At 40.3% G+C, this 18,578-nt stretch overlaps 1 protein-coding gene across 16 annotated transcripts in view; it reads left to right on the forward strand.

Annotated features, from left to right (window-relative positions):
- nav3 (neuron navigator 3) overlaps positions 1–18,578 on the forward strand; it is a 184,678-nt gene that overhangs the window by 129,647 nt on the left and 36,453 nt on the right. For 14 of the 16 annotated variants that reach the window (XM_053241589.1, XM_053241582.1, XM_053241585.1 and 11 more), the window contains 7 exons: positions 4,594–4,662; positions 5,728–5,864; positions 6,697–7,618; positions 8,339–8,451; positions 11,637–11,745; positions 16,156–16,533; positions 16,634–16,738. In XM_053241589.1, the coding sequence (XP_053097564.1) occupies positions 4,594–4,662; positions 5,728–5,864; positions 6,697–7,618; positions 8,339–8,451; positions 11,637–11,745; positions 16,156–16,533; positions 16,634–16,738 (1,833 nt within the window). Of the gene's footprint in view, positions 1–127; positions 501–3,663; positions 4,470–4,593; positions 4,663–5,727; positions 5,865–6,696; positions 7,619–8,338; positions 8,452–11,636; positions 11,746–16,155; positions 16,534–16,633; positions 16,739–18,578 lie in introns of those variants that run through there. The other 2 variants (XM_053241592.1, XM_053241593.1) reach the window with 2 other exon arrangements.

The following is an 18,578-nucleotide window of genomic DNA, read 5'->3' on the forward strand; positions in this document are numbered from 1 at the left end:
TATAATAACGTGAACTGTGTCCGTGTGTGAACATACGAAAATAAAACTGTCTGGGAAGAGCTTTTTATAACACACACACACACACACACACACACACACACGCACACACACCCTCCTCACAGCTCACAGTTACAGTCTCAGAGAGCAAGGCTTTCTATAGCCAACACCTGCTCTACACACACACACACACACACACACACACAGAGAGAGAGAGAGAGAGAGACGGAGAAATAGATTGAGAGAACAAAAAAGAGTGAGAGATTGAGAGGGAATGACAAAAACAAAGAGTGAAAGAGAGTTGGACGAGTGGTGGCGTGTGTGGGTATGTAGAAGGTGTTGTTGAGTGGGTTAAGTGTGTATGTGTGTGTGCGTGTGTGTGTGTGTGTGAGAGAGAGAGAGATAATGTCGGATGGAGACCAGTTCGATGTGTCTCTCTCTCCTTCACAACCGCCGACTCCAAAAAGCAGACTGCCATCACGGAGGAAAAACGACAGAGATGGGTACTGTGTGTGTGTGTGTGTGTGTGTGTGTGTGTGTGTGTGTGTGACCAATCAAAATTGCATACTACCATACTAATATATACTCAAGAATAAATACTACCACACTAATACATGTGTAATTGCATAGTTATATTTACAGTGTGAATATACAGTATATAATATACTAATGTAGACATTAGTTTATAGTTCATGTTCATGGAAATAAGAAGAAACTGTTCAGAACATCAACATTTCCCTCAGATCTGTCAGTTAAATTACTAACAAATACTAAAACCAAAAAGTAACCATGGAAACGAGATACAACAATCTTCAATATCAATATTTCCCTCAGATGTGTTGGTAAATTACTAAAAAAAACAATCCGTACAATTCTCTTTACATGTTAGTTAGCTAGAATATCATTGTTATGTCTATTATGTGTATGAAATAAAGACACTGTGACCATGGAAACGAGACAAAATCATCACTAATGTCACTATTTCCCTCAAATCTGTTGGTAACTTACAAAAAAAAATAATCTGTACAATTAAAATGACAGTTTAGCTAGCAGGTAGCTGTTAAGTGATTTATGCACAATGTAAATATACAGTAACCATGCAAACAAGATAAATTCATCTGTAATGTCAATTTTTCCTCAGATGTGTCGGTGAATTACTAAAAAAAGACTATGTACAATTAAAATTACAATTTTGCAAGCTAGCACATAACTGTTATGCCTTTTTTGTACGAAATAAAGATATAATAACAATGGAATCGAGACAAAAACATCTATAATGTCGACATTTATCTCAGATGTGTTGGTAAATTACTAAAAAAACAATCTGTACAATTAATATTACATGTTAGCTAGCTAGAAGCTAGTTGTTATGTCTTTTATTTGTACAAAATAAAGACACTGTGACCATGGAAATGAGATAAAATCATCACTAATGTCACTATTTCCCTCAAATCTGTTGGTAAATTACAAAAAAAACACGTACATTTAAAATGGCAATTTTGCTAGCTAGCACGTAACCATGAAAACAAGATAAATTCATCTGTAATGTCAATATTTCCCTCAGATGGGTTGGAAAATGACTAAAAAAAAAGTTTCTACAATTAATATTACAATTTCGCTGCCTTGTAGTTACATCCTTTATCTGTGCAAGAAATAGTAACCATGGAGACAAGACGAAATAGTATCTAAAGCTGGTATTTTCCTCAGATGTGTGGGCAAATTACTAAAAAAAAAAAAAAGATCCTGTACAGTTAACATTACAATTGAGCTAGCTAGCACATAGCTACCTTTTTTGTACAAAGTAAAGATACAGTGACCAGAGAAATGAGATAAAATCTTCTGTCAATATTTCCAAAAAAAAAAACTCTACAATAGGGCTGTGCCATGTCATATCGTCTGGGATACACAATTACGATTCCTTCCCATGATAAGAATTTGATGATATACAGTAGCTAATAACGTGTTTACATGCCGTGACGTGGGCATCTCACGTGTAGAACGAGAACAGGCATGGTGGAAGGCGGAGTTGCAACCCTAGACGAGGAAGAAGAATTAATCCCCAAATAAGGAGCTTCCTCCGTAATATGGAAGTGGCTCGGATACAGAAGATCAGACGTGAATCAGACGTCTGTGATTTGTAAAGTGTGTCAAAAACGCGTATCAACATCAAATTTGTTCCACCACCTCACGCACAAACACCGAGCAGAATATGAGGAAAGCCAGAAGTCGTGCGAGGAGAAAGCGTCAACAAGTGATGTAAAGCTGATGTGACTCGTGGCCAGAAAGATAGTGCATTTATATCATTACCACAAAAAATACCATGAAATATCGTGCTATAGTTTACATTCAGTCTACATCGCTCGTCCCTACTCTACAGTTAATAGTACAGTTTAGCTAGCATGTAGGTGTTTAATCTGTACAGTGTGAAGGCTCACGTCTTTTATCTGTATAATGTAAAATCACAGTAATCATGGAAATGAGCAAAAATAACCTCAAGCGCTAACATTTCCCTCAGATTTGTTAATAAATCACTTCAAAGCACTTCATCTGGCTGATATTATGCGTTATCTATTTAGCATTTAGCTGTCAAGCCTGTTATCGGTACAATGTACTGACAGTAACCATGGAGACAAGATGAAATAGTTTCAGATATCAGTATTTTCCTCCGATATGCTGGCAAATTACTAAAAAAAAAAGATAAATTATTTTTTAGAATATTACAAATATTTTGTTAATATGAAATTAGTATTAAAAATAAGAATTATTTTTTAGAATACTAAAATTTTTTAATTATTTAAATTAATGAATTGTAATTTAAATTTAGCTAGCTAGCATGTAGCTGTTGTGCCTAGTTTTGTATAAGGTAAAGATGCAGTAACCATGGAAACGAGACACACATAGCAAGCTTTCTAACAAAAAAAGAAGTGCGTCTCCTGTTCATAGCTGTGTTTGTCTGTGTTTAGTACATATTATCTGTTTATTCCAAATAATGCTAAATTTATATTAATGCTAATTACTATTAACGCTAAAATGCAGTGTATATACTGTATATAATTATATACTATTATATTAATATTTACAAGTGTACTACTATTACTATACAAATATATAGTAATACACAATACCATACAAACATACAGTATACCATTACACAAATATATACTTTATAGAAACCTGTACTCCTGTATACTATACAAACAGCCGTACAGTTTGTCCATCAGAACAGCACGGCGAGGTGATGAGTGTGTGTGTGTGTGTGTGTGTGTGTGTGTGTGTGTGCAGAAAGCTGATATGCATGCTGAAGTTGTCTGATTTAGCTGCTGTGGACTGAAATGAGCACAGAGGCAGATTTATTTCAGCTTTACTACACTATATCAGAATTCCACTGGGTCAGACGTTTCCATCCAGCAAGTTAACAGTCTCTTTAAACAGTCTGGAAGATTTCAGAAATGGATGTAATGATTTCCAGAAGCTTCTGATTGGCCCCTTTTCATAATGAGGAGTTAATTGAGAATGCCCCTGCGGCTGTATTTAAGGGCCTAGCTTTACAGCCAGCGGTTTGGTGCCCTTGAGCTCATGGGAAAATCCAGGCAACTTAGCCGAGACCTCAGGAAACAAACTGTGGCCCTCCACAGCATCATGTTGTGTGTGTGTGGGGGGAGTTTAGCTGGAAAAGGGACTGGAGCACCTCAGAGAAGAGACGACATGGTGAGGAAGGAGGATTATCTCGAAAGACTGAAGCTATAGAAAGTTAAAACTTGGCTGTAACCGGGTTTTCCAGCAGGATAATGATCTTCAGCAAACATCCAAAGTTGTAGCAAAATGACTTAAAGACGACAAAGTGAAAGTGTTGGAGTGGCCTTCACAAAGCCCTGAGCTGAACCCCAGAGAAAACGTGTCCCACAAACCTGAGATACAGCACTTCCGTCAGGAGGAATGAGGAGGAAACATCACAGCCAAGTGTTGCGAGAAGCTTGTGGAAGGATAAAACAAGACTTTTATTCACGTTCAAGCGATTAAAAGGATCATCACCAAACACTACCACAGTGTACATGAACTTTAGACCCACTGAACACTGATCTAGTAAACAAAAGCTGTATCTTTCTCGTAGGTGTTATTGTGAAACGACCTCGTAAGGAAATAAAATAGATACTCTGCCTGACTTTTGGACGTCTTTATCCGAAGTCCATGCAAACGTTTATCCTCAGCTGTATAAGGAGCTATAGCGAGTCTCTCTCTCTCTCTCTCTCTCTCTCTCTCTCTGTGTGCAAACACACTGATGCAGAAGTGGGGCGGTTGTACACTTCCTGTGTGAGACCTGAAGGGGTGCGTGATGCACCACGTGAATTTGAACCCCCACACACACATGCGCGCACACACACACACACACACACACACACACACACATGAGAGAGAGAGAGGATGTGCCGGGGGATGAACAAAGAGCTCAACAACGGCATTATTACGTTACAGTGAGAATCTCAAACGAGTCTCACTCTCTGTCTCTCTCTGTCTCACTCTCTGTCTCTCTGTCTCACTCTCTGTCTCTCTGTCTCACTCTCTCTCTGTCTCACTCTCTTCTCTATCTCTTCACAGTGTGACAGTGCGATACGCGAATCCACCCGCTCAGAGTGGAGTAGGACCTGTGCAGAAGAAAAACACAAGGTGACGCATTTTTACTTCATTCACAACAAACAGGATTTTTTTTCCCCACAGGAAGTAAGCTAGCTTGCATTTTAACCCGCTGCAGTTACGGAAGTAAATCAGTTCAAGATGAATATTGATGACTTGTAATTGTGAGTATGAAACTTCACTGAAACAGCTAACTAGCTTAGTAGTCATCTAGTATTGAGCTATTACATAATGTAAATAAAATACATTATTATATGGCCAAAACATCCCATTCCAGATTTATTCCCCCTGTGTTTGCTGTTATAATGAGCTCCACTCTTCTGGGAAGCTTTCCACTAGATGTTGGAGCGTGGCTGTGGGGATTTGTGTTCATTCAGCTACAAGAGCATTAGTGAGGTCAGGCGCTGATGTTGGGATGCCGAGGAGGTCTGGGGTTCAGTCGGTGTTCCAGTTCATCCCAAAGGTGTTCAGTGGGGTTGAGGTCAGGGCTCTGTGCAGGACACTCGAGTTCTTCCACTCCAACCTTCACACACCATGTCTTCATGGAGCTCGCTTTGTGCACAGGGGCATTGTCATGCTGGAACAGGTTTCAGCCTCTTAGTTCCAGTGAAGGGAAACTGTAAAGCTACAGCACACAGAGACGTTCTATACAACTGTGTGCTTCCAACTTTGTGGTAACAGTTTGAGGAAGAAACACATATAGGTGTGATGGTCAGGGGTGCACATACTTTTGGCCATGAAGTGTATATATAATAGTGTTACTGAGAATTTAATGTAAGTAGTTAATTACTTAGCTATTATTAAATGTGTCACCTTGCTAAGCTCATTTGTTTTACTAATCTCTGTTACGGCCAGATTCACTGTAAAGGGATTTTGTGAGATTTTAAAGAATTGTGCAATTCTTTCTCTTTCTTTCTTTCTTTCTTTCTTTTTTTTGTTCATGTTACCCTGCCTTGCAATCATTTATCAACGATAATCTGAAATAATGATGTCATTAACATCAAAGGAGAGATTACATCAATGTGTGGTGTGTGTGTGTGTGTGTGTGTGTGTGTGTGTGTGTGTGTGTGTGTGTGTGTGTGTGTGTGTGTGTATCAGGTTGCCAGGTCCATCCCGATCCCCCGTGGTGGGTAACAATAAAGCTCCGCCTTCAGCCAGTCTGAACCGCAGGAGTCAGAGCTTCAACAGCATTGACCGCAACAAACCCCTGCAGTACGCCAGCGGGAATGACCGGGGTGAGCACACACACACACACACACACACACACACACACATACACACACACACGTGTTTCATTCCTGAAGAATAAACGCCATAGCCTCTTCTGACCACCAGATGGCGCCATCTCACTAATCACTGCTACCTGAGAGCCAGACAGACAGACGAGAGAAAAACACTGACACAGAGAACGATTGGAAGTGAAAGAAATAAAGATGAATATAGCTAGAGGGTGAGACAGAGAAACTAATACAGAAAGACAAACAAATAGAAGGATAGAGAGAGAGAGAAACAAATAGAGAAAAAAGAGAGAGACAGGACACAGAAAGACAGACCAAGAAACAGAGAGGGGAATAAGGAGAGAGAAAGAGAGAGAGAGAGAGAGAGAGAGATAGGCAAAGGAAAAGAGAATGAGAGAGGAAGAAAAAGTGATTGAATGAGATAGTAAGACAGCAAAAGTAGAGGGAGGGAAAGACAGAATGAGAGAGAAAAAGAAAGAAATAATGATGGAGTATGACTGATAGAGAGAACAACAGAGAGAGATAGATAGACAGAGAGAGACAGACAGTAAGAGAGAGAGGGAGAGAGAAAAAGAGAGAAAAAGTGATAGAGTATGACAATGACTGACAGACAGAGAGAGATAGTGCAAGACAGAAAGAAAGATAGATAAAGAGAGAGAGCATGAGAGAGAGAGAGAGAGAAATGCACGGAAGTTAATCTCTCAGACATTTTTCCTGGCGAATGAAGAAAGTGGCAGGTTGCTATGGCAACAGCAAACAGACATGCTTACGTCTGCATGTGTGTGTGTGTGTGTGTGTGTGTGTGTGTGTGTGTGTGTGTGTAAAACAGAGTCGGTGAAGTCCGTCCCCCTGATTGGTGGGATGAATGGCAGCGTTAGCGGTCAGCAATTAGCGTCAGCCATTCCCTCCCCAACGACAGGCCAATCATGGCGCAGCAAGTCCATGAACATGAAGCACAGCGCTACGTCCTCCATGTTAGCCAGTAGCCCCGCCTCCTCCCCTCCTCCGCCCACTTCAGACAGGTCACGCCCATCACTTGCAGATGCTTCTAAGTCAGCGCCGGGGAACCAGCGCTCGATGCTGGAAAAGTTCCGACTGGTCAATACGCGGATGGCCTTGCAGGAAGAGGACGATCTGTCGGAGTATGGAGACGAAGGCGGGATGTGTCCCAAACCGGCAGGCAAGATGCCTACACCCTCCCCTTCACCCTCAAACAAGAACACAGCTAATGCTAACACCACTACGACTATTGCTGCTAACAACAGTAAGAACGCTAACAAATCCTTGCCCCAGCCCAAAGATGACAAAAGTAAAAACAAAAGCAAAGCTAGCACGCCTCCTAAAGAGGAAGTGAGCTCAGAACCAGCTAAGAAGGCCTCTAAAATCGCTAGTCTCATCCCTAAAGGAGGGAAAACGGCTGCAGCGAAGAAAGAGAGCGCACTTCCTGCTTCCAGCGGCATCCCAAAACCCGGCGCTAAGACTCAAACGGCTTCATCCAAACCTGCAGCGGAAAAGACGAAAAGTTCCAAAGGGAGTCAAGGGTACTACGCAGGGCGCCCTCTAGGGGGAGTGGAGGGCAAGAAGGGCAGCATGGTGTCCTCCACTAGCACCTCCGCTCTAGCTGGGTCCACGGTTACTAACTCTGGAAGTGGAGGGGGCGGAGTCGTGGGGAGCAACGGGGCGGTGCAGTTACCACAGCAGCAGCAACACAACCACCCCAACACAGCGATGGTCCCGCCCTTCATGTACAGGTGAGGAGTGTGTTTATCTGAGTATCTGAGTAGTGTGTAGTGTTAGTGTGTTAGAGTGCCCCCTAGTGTCCTAGTGCAGTTTTGAGTGTGTGTATGAACGTGTCTTCATTCCTCCCTACTGTTCTTATTCCCTTGTTTTTTTTTAATGCTGCGTCTTCTTTATTTTACGTTTCACCCCTAGTTTTGTGTCCCCTAGTTTATATTTAGTTTCCTGTAACTTTAGCTTAAATAAAAGTAAATTTTATATTCCAGTGTTTAGTTTTAGTGTCTTCTAGTGGTGAATATTGGTTGTTTGATAGTCAAATTTGGTGTTTGATGGTGAATGTTGGTGTTTGGTGGAGAATGTTGCTGTTTGATGGTGGATGTTGGTGTGTGATGGTGAATGTTGGTGTTTGATGGTGAATGTTGGTCTTTGATGGAGAACATTGGTGTGTGATGGAGAATGTTGGTGTTTGATGGAGAATGTTGGTGTGTGATGGTGAATGTTGGTGTTTGATGGAAAATGTTGGTGTTTGATGGATAACGTTATGTGTTTGATGGTGAATGTTGGTCTTTGATGGAGAACATTGGTATTTGATGGTGAATGTCGGGGTGATGGTGAATGTTGGTGTTTGATGGAGAATGTTAATGTTTGATGGTGAATGTTGGTGTTTGATAGTAAGTTCTGGTATTTAATAGTAAATTTTTGTCTTTGTCTCTCTCTGTCTGTCTCTATCTCAGGACGTGCTCGGAGAATGACTGTACTGCAGTGGTTGTTCCTGATTCTTCTCTTAGTCCTACAAAAGAGCTCGCCTATAACAAAACAGCCAAACAGTGCCTAGAGGAGATCTCAGGTACACACACACACACACACACACACATACAGAGAACAACAACACATTCTGGATGGCAAACAAGGCCTGTCTTCGTCCACCTGTCACTTCTGACCTTTTCCTCGCTGTGATGGCAATATGGACCTGTGGGGGGATTTGTGTGTGTGTGTGTGTGTGTGTATGAGTATGTGTGTGTGTGTATGTGTGGGTTGATGTGACAGTTGTAGCTGAGGGGTGCTTCTTGCTGTGTCAGAGATCAGTTTTGCACACAGCTCTGAATACTCAACACACATCAAAGCTGAGATAAAACACACAGAGGATCTTTAGTTTACTAAATGCCAAATGTCAGTTGTGTTATTGTAGTGTTTGTAGATAACTAATTATAAAGGTCTTAACAATCACGCTTGTGTTGAACAAACACAGTATCGCTAGATTATTATTGTCACACTGGGAAAAATGCTGCATGCTGCTGTCATGTGCCTTTTCATTTAGTTTCAGTCCTGGCTCCTTCCATGTCTTATCTTGGTCCATGTCTTGGTTTATTATCTTACTGTGTTCACCTGTTCTGTGTTTCACTGTGTATGTTTCTACCCTCCTGTTCCTTTATTTCATTGCGAAGTCTTGCCAATAGTTAGCATGCATTTCCAAGCCTTATGCTGCACCTTGGACGTGGGAAGTTGAAGCTCGGCATGATGTTATTTTTGACCTCCATGTACATCTTTTGTTAGCAACAAGCTAGCCAGCTAACTGTGATGAGTGATGTATATTTTTCTCCGCAGTGAACTGTAGAGTCAGTGTTATAGATTTAACAAATGAATATGTCTGGATGATGATTGACCTAAAGCAAATGCTTGTATATTCAGTATAACTCATTTAAAGATAAGAAGTGCTACTTTGTTTACTTCTGATGTTATGATCCACCATGTTGATTTGATATCATTCCCTGAACTTGGAAGAACTCGTAGTTGAGAAGTTCTGAGTTCACATGTCGGAATTTCGAGTTGAGGGGGCGTTTTCTTTAGCTTTTCCTGGTCAGGAGGTTATGACCTCTAGTCAAGCACAGCATTAGTTTCCCATGCAATTTCTTGTCGTACTTCTTGTCGTACGTCTCACACTGCACGTGTCTCGCTTTCGTGTCTCTGCTCTGAAACACTGGTAAAATCGGAGTTCCTCAGGGCAATATTTTCAGTCCCTGTCAGTGTTTCCTTTTGAACAGTCATGGCATTATCTGGAGTTTGTTAGTGTTCGGTTTATCTGGTCATATGTTTGCACTGTCATTACTAGTAGCTTGGTGAAGTTCCAGCTACCTGGTTTAGCTTCAGGTTATCTGATAATACCCTGGGTCTATACAGTTGTGTAATTGTGTAGTGATGGGTGTTATTCCTCGCCATTGTCGCATCTGTTCGTCAGGGATCGAAATTTCTGTAAAAAAATTTTGACAATGTGTATTGTTAAAAGCGCCATATAAATAAAAACTGAACTGAACTTTACTAAACATATAAAAATGCATTTGAAATTCCTTTACCTGAAAGTGTGCTGTCTTAGTAACTGCAGCAGCAAACAATGATGCAGCAGAGAGAGAGAGATGGGGGATATACAAAGAGAGAGAGAGAGAGAGACAAAGAGAGAGAGAGAGAGAGAGAGACAGATAAAGGAAGCATGAAGTAGTGCAGTGCATATGAACAAGTGGTGGACCATTGAATGTGTGGGGTGTGTGTGTGTGTGTGTATATGTGCGTGTATATGTGTGTGATTGTGTGTGTTTGTTCTCTGCAATCATCCCTGTCAGCCTAGAATTAGCAGAACAGAGTGGGATGAGTGAAAGAGCAAAAGAGAGAGAGAAAGCAAGAGATGAGGAAAAGGAGAGGAAAAAAGAATGAGATTGAGGATGAGAGAGATAAAGATAGACAAATAGAGAGAGAGAGAGAGAGAGAGAGAGTGTCTTGGTGGATGAAGAGAGAGAGAGTGATGGGGTGATAAATGAGAGGAGGATACGAGTGTACTCATTGTGTGTGTGTGAGAGTGTGAGAGAGAGCCAACAGCCACCTGAAGATTGGCAACCCACACACACACACGCACGCACACACACGCGCACACACGAGCACACGCACACACACGACAGCGTGCGATATGAGACAGGCGAACAGACAAACAGAAGCGAGGATGAAGAGAGGAGCGCAGTTTTCCGTCTTCCACAGCTCCGAGCGACCTCAGCGTCTCCACGACAACCTCCGGAAACAGCGTTCCTCTGGCAACCTGAGGTTGCTTAGCGATGCAGATCCGATGGTTCCACTCTCACCTTCGTCTTCATCATCATCTTCATCCTCTTCAGCTAGAACCGTGAGAACCCGCTCTCTCTCGCTGTCTCTCTCCAGGATGATACCTCCATCTGATCTCTCACGGTCAGAGGGGCGGGGCCAGAAGGGAAAGTGGGTGGGGTTGAAGCATGGAGATGATGATGGTGATGATGAGGATGATGAAGAGCATGTTAGCATAGCTACAGGATGGATGGATGAAGTGGAGAGTGGCAGAGAGGAGCGGGCGGAGCTGGACAAGGACGTGATCATCAGCATGCTAACACACCTGGAACATGCTCTCGACACACACACACATACACACATACTCTCAAAGTGTAAGTCTGAGTGTCTGTGTGTGTGTGTGTGTGTGTGTGTGTGTGTGTGTGAGAGAGAGAGAGAGAGAGAGAGAGAGAGAGAGACAGTAGCACAGACATGCTAATCTAAAGTGACGTTTAGTAACTTTAACCCTGGAGGGGTGTGTGTGTGTTTGTGTGTTTGTGTGTCTGTCTCTATTCACACTCACAGAACAAACACACACAATTTCTGGCAGATTTGTTCAAATTTGTTCGTGTTTTGTTCTTTCTTTCTTTCTTTCTTTCTTTAACTATGCCCTGCTTTGCTTTTTTACCTTCTTTTTCTTCATTCTTTCTTTCATTGCTTAATTTTTTTTCTCTGTCTTTCCTTTTTATCTCTCTTCCTTCATTCCTTTCATTTCTTTATTCTTTCTTTGCATCCATCTTTTTTCCCCTTCCTTCTTCCGTTTCACCCTTTCTTTATTTTCTGTTTCTATTCAGTTATTTTACCATAATTCATTTCTACCTTCTTTTTTGTCTCTTAATTTATTATCTATCTATCTATCTATCTATCTACCTTTTATAATGTGTCCTTATGTCTCTGTGCTGTGTGTCAGGTGAAGACCCCGAGGCGAGACGCATGCGTACGGTAAAGAACATCGCCGATCTGAGGCAGAACCTGGAAGAGACCATGTCCAGTTTACGGGGGACGCAGATCACACACAGGTGAGTAAACCTGACTGGACTATACCATTAATTAAACTCTGGCTCACACACACACGTCAGACTCACTCACACACACACAAACACACACATAAACACAAATTACAATCCATTATGAAAATCGCTAATGGGAACTGGCTTAATGGTTTCCATTTGAAATTTTCTGGTTACTTTTAAATACCATCAAGAGCCAAAAAGGCCTTCTTTTATAGAATACCATCAGAATAAAGTTCTGATGGTATTCTATAAAATAAAAAAAATAAAGAATAAAAATAAAAAAAAAGAATAAAAAAAAAAACTCCACATGCTAAAACTATCATTTAGTTTTTCTAGCTAACACATTGCTGTTAAGTCTGGTGTATGATGTTATATGAACACGGTGAAGGAGTAGTTATCGTGAAAACCATAAAGAATCAGCACAAATATCAACATTTTCCTCAGAAGTGTTGGTAAAACGTTCAGTGACCATGAAATGATAGAAAAACAGCCGAGAACATCAACATTTACCTCAGATATGTTGTCAAGTTACTAAAAAACAGACTCAATACAACAGAAACTATTATTTAGCTAGCTAAAATAGTGTTTATATGGACAAGGTGAATGTGTAATAATAGTAAAAACAAGTCAAACCTGTCATGAATATCAGTGTTTACCTCAGAAATGTTTATAAAATATTGAAAATGGCTCCATATGACTAAAATTATGATTTAGCAAGCTACCAGATAGCCGCTGTGTTTTAAATAGACACAATACCAGTGCTAACAAGACAAAACCATTAGGTACATCAACATTTTCCTCAGAAATGTCGATAAATTACTGAGAATATACTTAATTTGACTAAAACAATGATTTAGATAGCTAGCGCATACAATTAAGTCTTTGATATAGATTGTGTAACGGCTCAGTGACAGTGAAAATGGCACAAAACGGTAGAAAATATAAACATTCACCTCAGATGTGATGTCAGATTTCTAAGAAGATACTTAATAGGACTAAGAATGTATTGAGCTACCTAACGCATACAATTACGCTTTGTATACAGAGAAATTAAGACAAAATGACAGTAGAAATGAGACAAAATCAAAAGGAATATCAATCTTTTCTTCAGATTTGTTGATAGGAAACTGAAAAAACCTCCATATGACTTAAATGATAATTTAGCAAGCTATCAGATAGCGGCTAAGTCTTTCATATAGACAGCGTAAAGGCACAGTACCAGTGCTAATGTGACAAAAATGTTTGGAATATCAACATTTTCCTCAGAAGTGTTGGTAAATTACCAAGAAAAGCTATAATAATTATCTAGAAGACTAAGATTACACTTTAGCTAGCTAGCGTGTAGCTGTAAAAAGATAAACATGACACAAAACAGTTCATAACATTAACATTTTCCTAAGATGTGTTGTCAGGTTACTAAGGAAATAGCCTTTATAACCAAATATTATGATTAATTAGCTTGTAGCTGTTATTCAGAAAATAAGATAGAACCAACAGGATTATTAACTTTTTCCTCAGATGTGTTGGTAAATTATGAAAAAAAAAAAAATTCCCTGTAACTAAAATTATGATTTATGTATATAGCACATAGCTTATATGTGGATAATGGTAGTACTCTTTGATTCCTGAGAGCCAGCTATAATCTATAAACTGTGCCTGACACTATATTTGATTTAAAGACACACACACACACACACACACACACACAGATAAGCTTTCCTATTCTTCAAAGTCAATAAACACCATTTTCACTCTCTATAGTTCCGCAGAAATAAAGGCTCAAGTCAATATGGCTTATGCCGTGATGAGTGTGTGTGTGTGTGTGTGTGTGTATTTGTGTGTGTGTGTACTTGCTAGCTAAACCCATCACCTGCTTTTCTATATTTCATATATACAATCGATTCACCAAAAAAAAGTGAAAGTACTGCTATGAAGTGCTGCTATGAATAAGGAACATGTTCACAGATATGAGTTAGCGATGTGTAAAGTAATAAACATTTTTTTTTTGCTGATCTGAATAATAGTTGCATTTGTATATCTCCACAAGTTATTTCCGTGGTTACATTTAGCTAGTCGATAGGCAACATATGAAGCATGTAAGCTAGTGTTTGTTAGTTAGTTAGCTAGCTATGTTATTTGCTAAGAGTAGCTAGTCAGGTAGTAAAAAGATGATATTCTCTTTTCTAGTCTAGTCTTTTTTGTGATGCAGTATCTGTACACCATCCCAAATCATCGTTACATTTTCTCAACAGTACAATTTGTTAGAATTACTTGTAAGAGTCTAAGGTTTTTGTTTTTTTAAACACATTTAGGACACAGCCATAGGGTGTAATTCTTCAGCTCAACACAGATGGCAGCAGTGAGACATTGTATATACATGAAAATCAATCAAAAACTCATGCCTACACAGAAGGACCACACACATCCATCATCGTCAAAACACATCCATCATCATCAAAACCAAGCCACCTACTGTACTTTGACTACACACACACACACACACACACACACACACACACACACACAATGGGGGGAATCAGGGCCAAGTGCTTGTGGAAGAAGTTACTGGAATACTGCAGTGTGTTTTTTTGTGTGTGTGTGTGTGTGTGAGGGTTATGAATGCTTGTACTCTATTCCTGCTGAGTCATGACACAATGTGTATGTGTGTGTGTGTGTGTTACATGTATTACAGAAGGGATTCCCACACCTGTCACACATGATTATACTGTAGTTATATAGTTCTCACATGATAGCGTATATTAGCATGCACGCCGATGCTGAGGATGCTGATATGCTCAGACTGTAACCATGGCAACAGTGTACAGTAAATAACAGCAGACAACATGAAGCAAATTCTCAGACTGTTCAAACTTTCATGTACAGAATTTATGTAAAAATGGTGTCTGGTTACTACACATTTGTAGCGTTAATGTAGCCACAGAATGACAAGGCTGCAGGCACAGTCTTCAGGCCCCGCCCACTCAAGGTCCATACCACTATTTTCTCCTGTACATAAAGGATCAGAGATGTATGGTGAATGGTAAACTGTGGCACTCCTATACATTATTAAAGAAGATTGTATATAGCTACCATGGAATGACTATGGAGGTGCTACCACTGTACCAGGCTGTAGTAAAGATTGTGGATAAAGGTGGATCTATTTCAAGTGGTGGAAATGAGGCTCCTCTGCAGAGGTGCTGAACTTACTCTATGTGACAAGGAGAGTTGCTCAACAATCCAGGATTGCCACAGAGTAGACTCGCTGCTCCTCCAAATTGAGAGGAACCAGTTGAGGTCCCTATCCCTTTGGATGGAGACCCCGGGTCAGACGTAGGACCCCCTGGACAGATTATAACAACTCGCAGTTGGCACAGCTGTTACTGGGGAATGTCTGGGGATCTGCCAGCAGGAGCTGGAATCTCTGGCTGGGGCTAGAGGAGACTGAATTGACCTTCTCAATCTGTAACCACTGGACCCCACACCAGGAAAAATGAAAGAAAATGAATGAATGGATGAATGTGGTGTGACTTTTACATAATTAGCCAGATATCTATCTTTTTTATATTTTTAGAGTTCTCTATTTAAATCAGTAATGTTCATTATGAAATAGATCAACAGAGAATACAAATAGTAGTAATGATAAAAAACATAGGAGTGATGAACTGTTTGTGTTGGTCCAAGTAAGTGGCAGAACTGGAGATCCTGGGATTGGGAAACTTTTGGAATGGCAATCTGTAGGACTGGAATACCATTGAGTGGCAGACTGTTGACCATAGTGGACAGTTGTTGAGGCAGACTGTTGGAAGGGTATAATGGTGGGGAGGACAGTGGTAGTGAAGGACTGTGGAAGTAGGGGACAGTGAGGATCGTGGACTGTGGGCTTGGTCTTGTTAAGTAGAGGACCGTGGGAGTAATTCACTATAGAAATGGTGGACCATTGATAGACAAATAGTGGGACTGGAATACCGTCAGTTGGCAGACTGTGGCGGATGTGGAGGATGTAGTGGGAGTGGTGGAACATTGAATGGCAGACAGCATTATGGGAGTGCTGTTAATTGCTGGACGGTGGTGATGGTGGATTATAGAAGTGGCAGGCCATGGGAGGCACAGAATGTAGAAATGGAGGAATTTTAATGAGTGGGCAGTGGGATTGGAATTCTGTTGAGCCGACAGTGGCATTTTAATACCATTAAGTTGTGGTATGTGACAGTGGTAGAATGTTGAGAAGTGGAATCCTGTCAAGTGGTGGTGTGTGGTGTCCTGTTAGATGGCAGGCCCTGGGAGTGGTACGAATGTGCTGTACTGTTGTACTGCAGTTTTAAGGCTTCCTGGAATTCACTTCTCCAATTCTTGTCCACATATTTGTCCATCTAATCTCACTCCCTAACTTTCTGCCTCTTCTTGTCTCTCTTTCAGCACTTTAGAGACAACCTTTGACTCTACGGTAACAACAGAAGTCAGTGGGCGTGGATTGTCAACTCTTTCCACTCGACCTGCCCCCATGTCATGGCGTCTTGGTCAGTCACAGTCACAGAGCCCTCGACTTCAGGCAGGTGATGCCCCATCCCATCCTGGGAGTTATGCTCCTCCTAGGTCTGTCTCTTCGGCTACCGGTCGCTATGGTGATCCCTCTCGCCTGGTCTACACAGCACCACTGAGAAGGGCAGCGACTACAGTGGGCAAAAGTGTGGAGCTTGGAGAAAAGGAGGCGGGCCTAGAGGAGGAAGTGGGTGGATATATGAGCGATGGGGACATATTAGCCAAAAATGTACGAGCTGATGACATGAGCAGCGGGTAAGATCAAACTACACACACACACACACACACACACAATTTATCTAGAAACCTAGATTGTGTATGTAACACAATATAACATCTCTTCATCTGTGTGCAGCTACGTAACAGACGGAGGTGTGTATTCTCGTAACGTGGGTCGTGTTCCTGACCTTCCGTCTGCACGAGAGCTCATCCAACGGGTTAAAGAGGGAGAGGCTGACAGGTAACACACACACACACACACACACACACACACGCTATTATAGTTTTAATAGCTGAAAATCCATTTTTGTTTTGTTTAGAATTCTGTTTAGCTGTTGGTTTTAGTTTTTGTTAGATCCTATTTATTTACGTTTTTAAGAGATGTAAAATTTTTTTTAAGTAACTAGTTTCCATGAAGACTAAAGTTTTTGGTGTCTGATTTTTGAAAAGGAATGCATGGAATACACACTGTACTTTATGTAACATCATACAGTAATGTGAATAGTGAGAAAAATAATTCACCTGTTTTTATTTAACTACATTAAATTAAATTTTAGTTAATTTATGGAGGCAATATTTTAAGCTTTAATTTATTTAATTGTAGTTTTTAAAATTAAATTTACTTAACAGATTTTGTTTGTTTGTTTTTGGTACATTAATTTATTGTTTTTCATATATTAATTTATTAATTTCTCTATTTAATCACAGTTGTGAATCGTGCTTATTTTACTGTAACCATGGCAACAATCATAATAAACTATATAGGTCAGGTCTTTGTTATAGCAATTTATATAAATTTATATAATAGATTTAGATAATTATAATTACACAGAAAGGAATTACTTAAGAGTTACAGTGTATGGAAATTGTTTAATTAAGTTTAACTGCAGTAGAGGGAGATGACAGCCTACGAGATGTAACCATAGCAACCATTACATAATGTAGAAGCAGCTAAGTGAACTCATTCACGCTTTGCTGGAGGTTGTCTCGACATTGCAGCGTGTTAAATACTGTGGTATAGCTGATTGTATAAGCAGTTATTGCCACATGCCTGGAGTGGGTCTGGGTTGAATTTGGTAATGGAGGAAAAAAACAACAGTGAAATTGGAGAAAGATGAATGAAACAGATGAAGGACAATCTGCCAGACACATCAAAGCCTCGGCCGTGTGCTGGTGACAGCTGGACGTTGGATTAATGATGGATTTGTGTATGAAAAACAGATCTCCGCGTCTCTGTCTCACTGACTAACGTCTCTTCCGAATGAGGGATGGAGTTTGATCTGAAATAAAGCGTTTGTTTGGAGAGAACTCTTCGCAGAGAGTTATGTAAAATTGTGAAAATAGGAGCAAAATGTTTTCTTTAAACACACAGATAGTTAGCTAGAATAGATAGCTTGGTTATTATTAGTATTTAGAGCAAGACTAGCGAGCAAAGAATGTTAGCTAAGTTAAAAATTTGTCCAAATGATAGTCGTAAAACCGAAAAAAGTTACTTAATAGTGAAATAGTTGTCTCGAAAGTTTTGTTTTCTCTTCTTCTATGTTTCCTAAAACAAATCTTGACCAATTAAAATAATGACATGATGATATTCTGGCTCCTGATTGGTCAGATGGACAGAACGCCCCACTAGAGGGCGCTGTCTGTGTCTGTAACTGGGACAGTAACGGGCATTAAAGCACTATAAATACACCATCTATAAATAAATGATGTCATTTATAAGTGATGAGACAGCTCAGGGGGTGCTGGGATTTACAGTGGAGTGAAAGAAATGAATAAATTACATCCCTCGCTTTTAGAGAGAAGGGCAGAAAGAGAGAAATAATTTTTAAAAATTACAGCTAGAAGACTTTGATTTTTTTGTTAGTTACATTATTTTCAAATCTTCAGTGCAAAACTAATTAAGCAGAATTTTTCACACTGAACGTTGTGTGCAGCTGATTTTTCACTGTTCCTTTAACAACAGAAAAGCAGTGTATCGTGAAAAACAAATGGCACCCAGTCCTCAGTAGCGAGGATCTCACACATCCCACACACTGGATATTTTCAGACAGAGTGTGTACACGACTAGAAAAAGTCACTTT

The sequence above is a fragment of the Pangasianodon hypophthalmus genome, chromosome 18 (genome assembly GCF_027358585.1).
Source record: "Pangasianodon hypophthalmus isolate fPanHyp1 chromosome 18, fPanHyp1.pri, whole genome shotgun sequence".
In the NCBI taxonomy this organism is placed as follows: Eukaryota; Metazoa; Chordata; class Actinopteri; order Siluriformes; family Pangasiidae; genus Pangasianodon; species Pangasianodon hypophthalmus.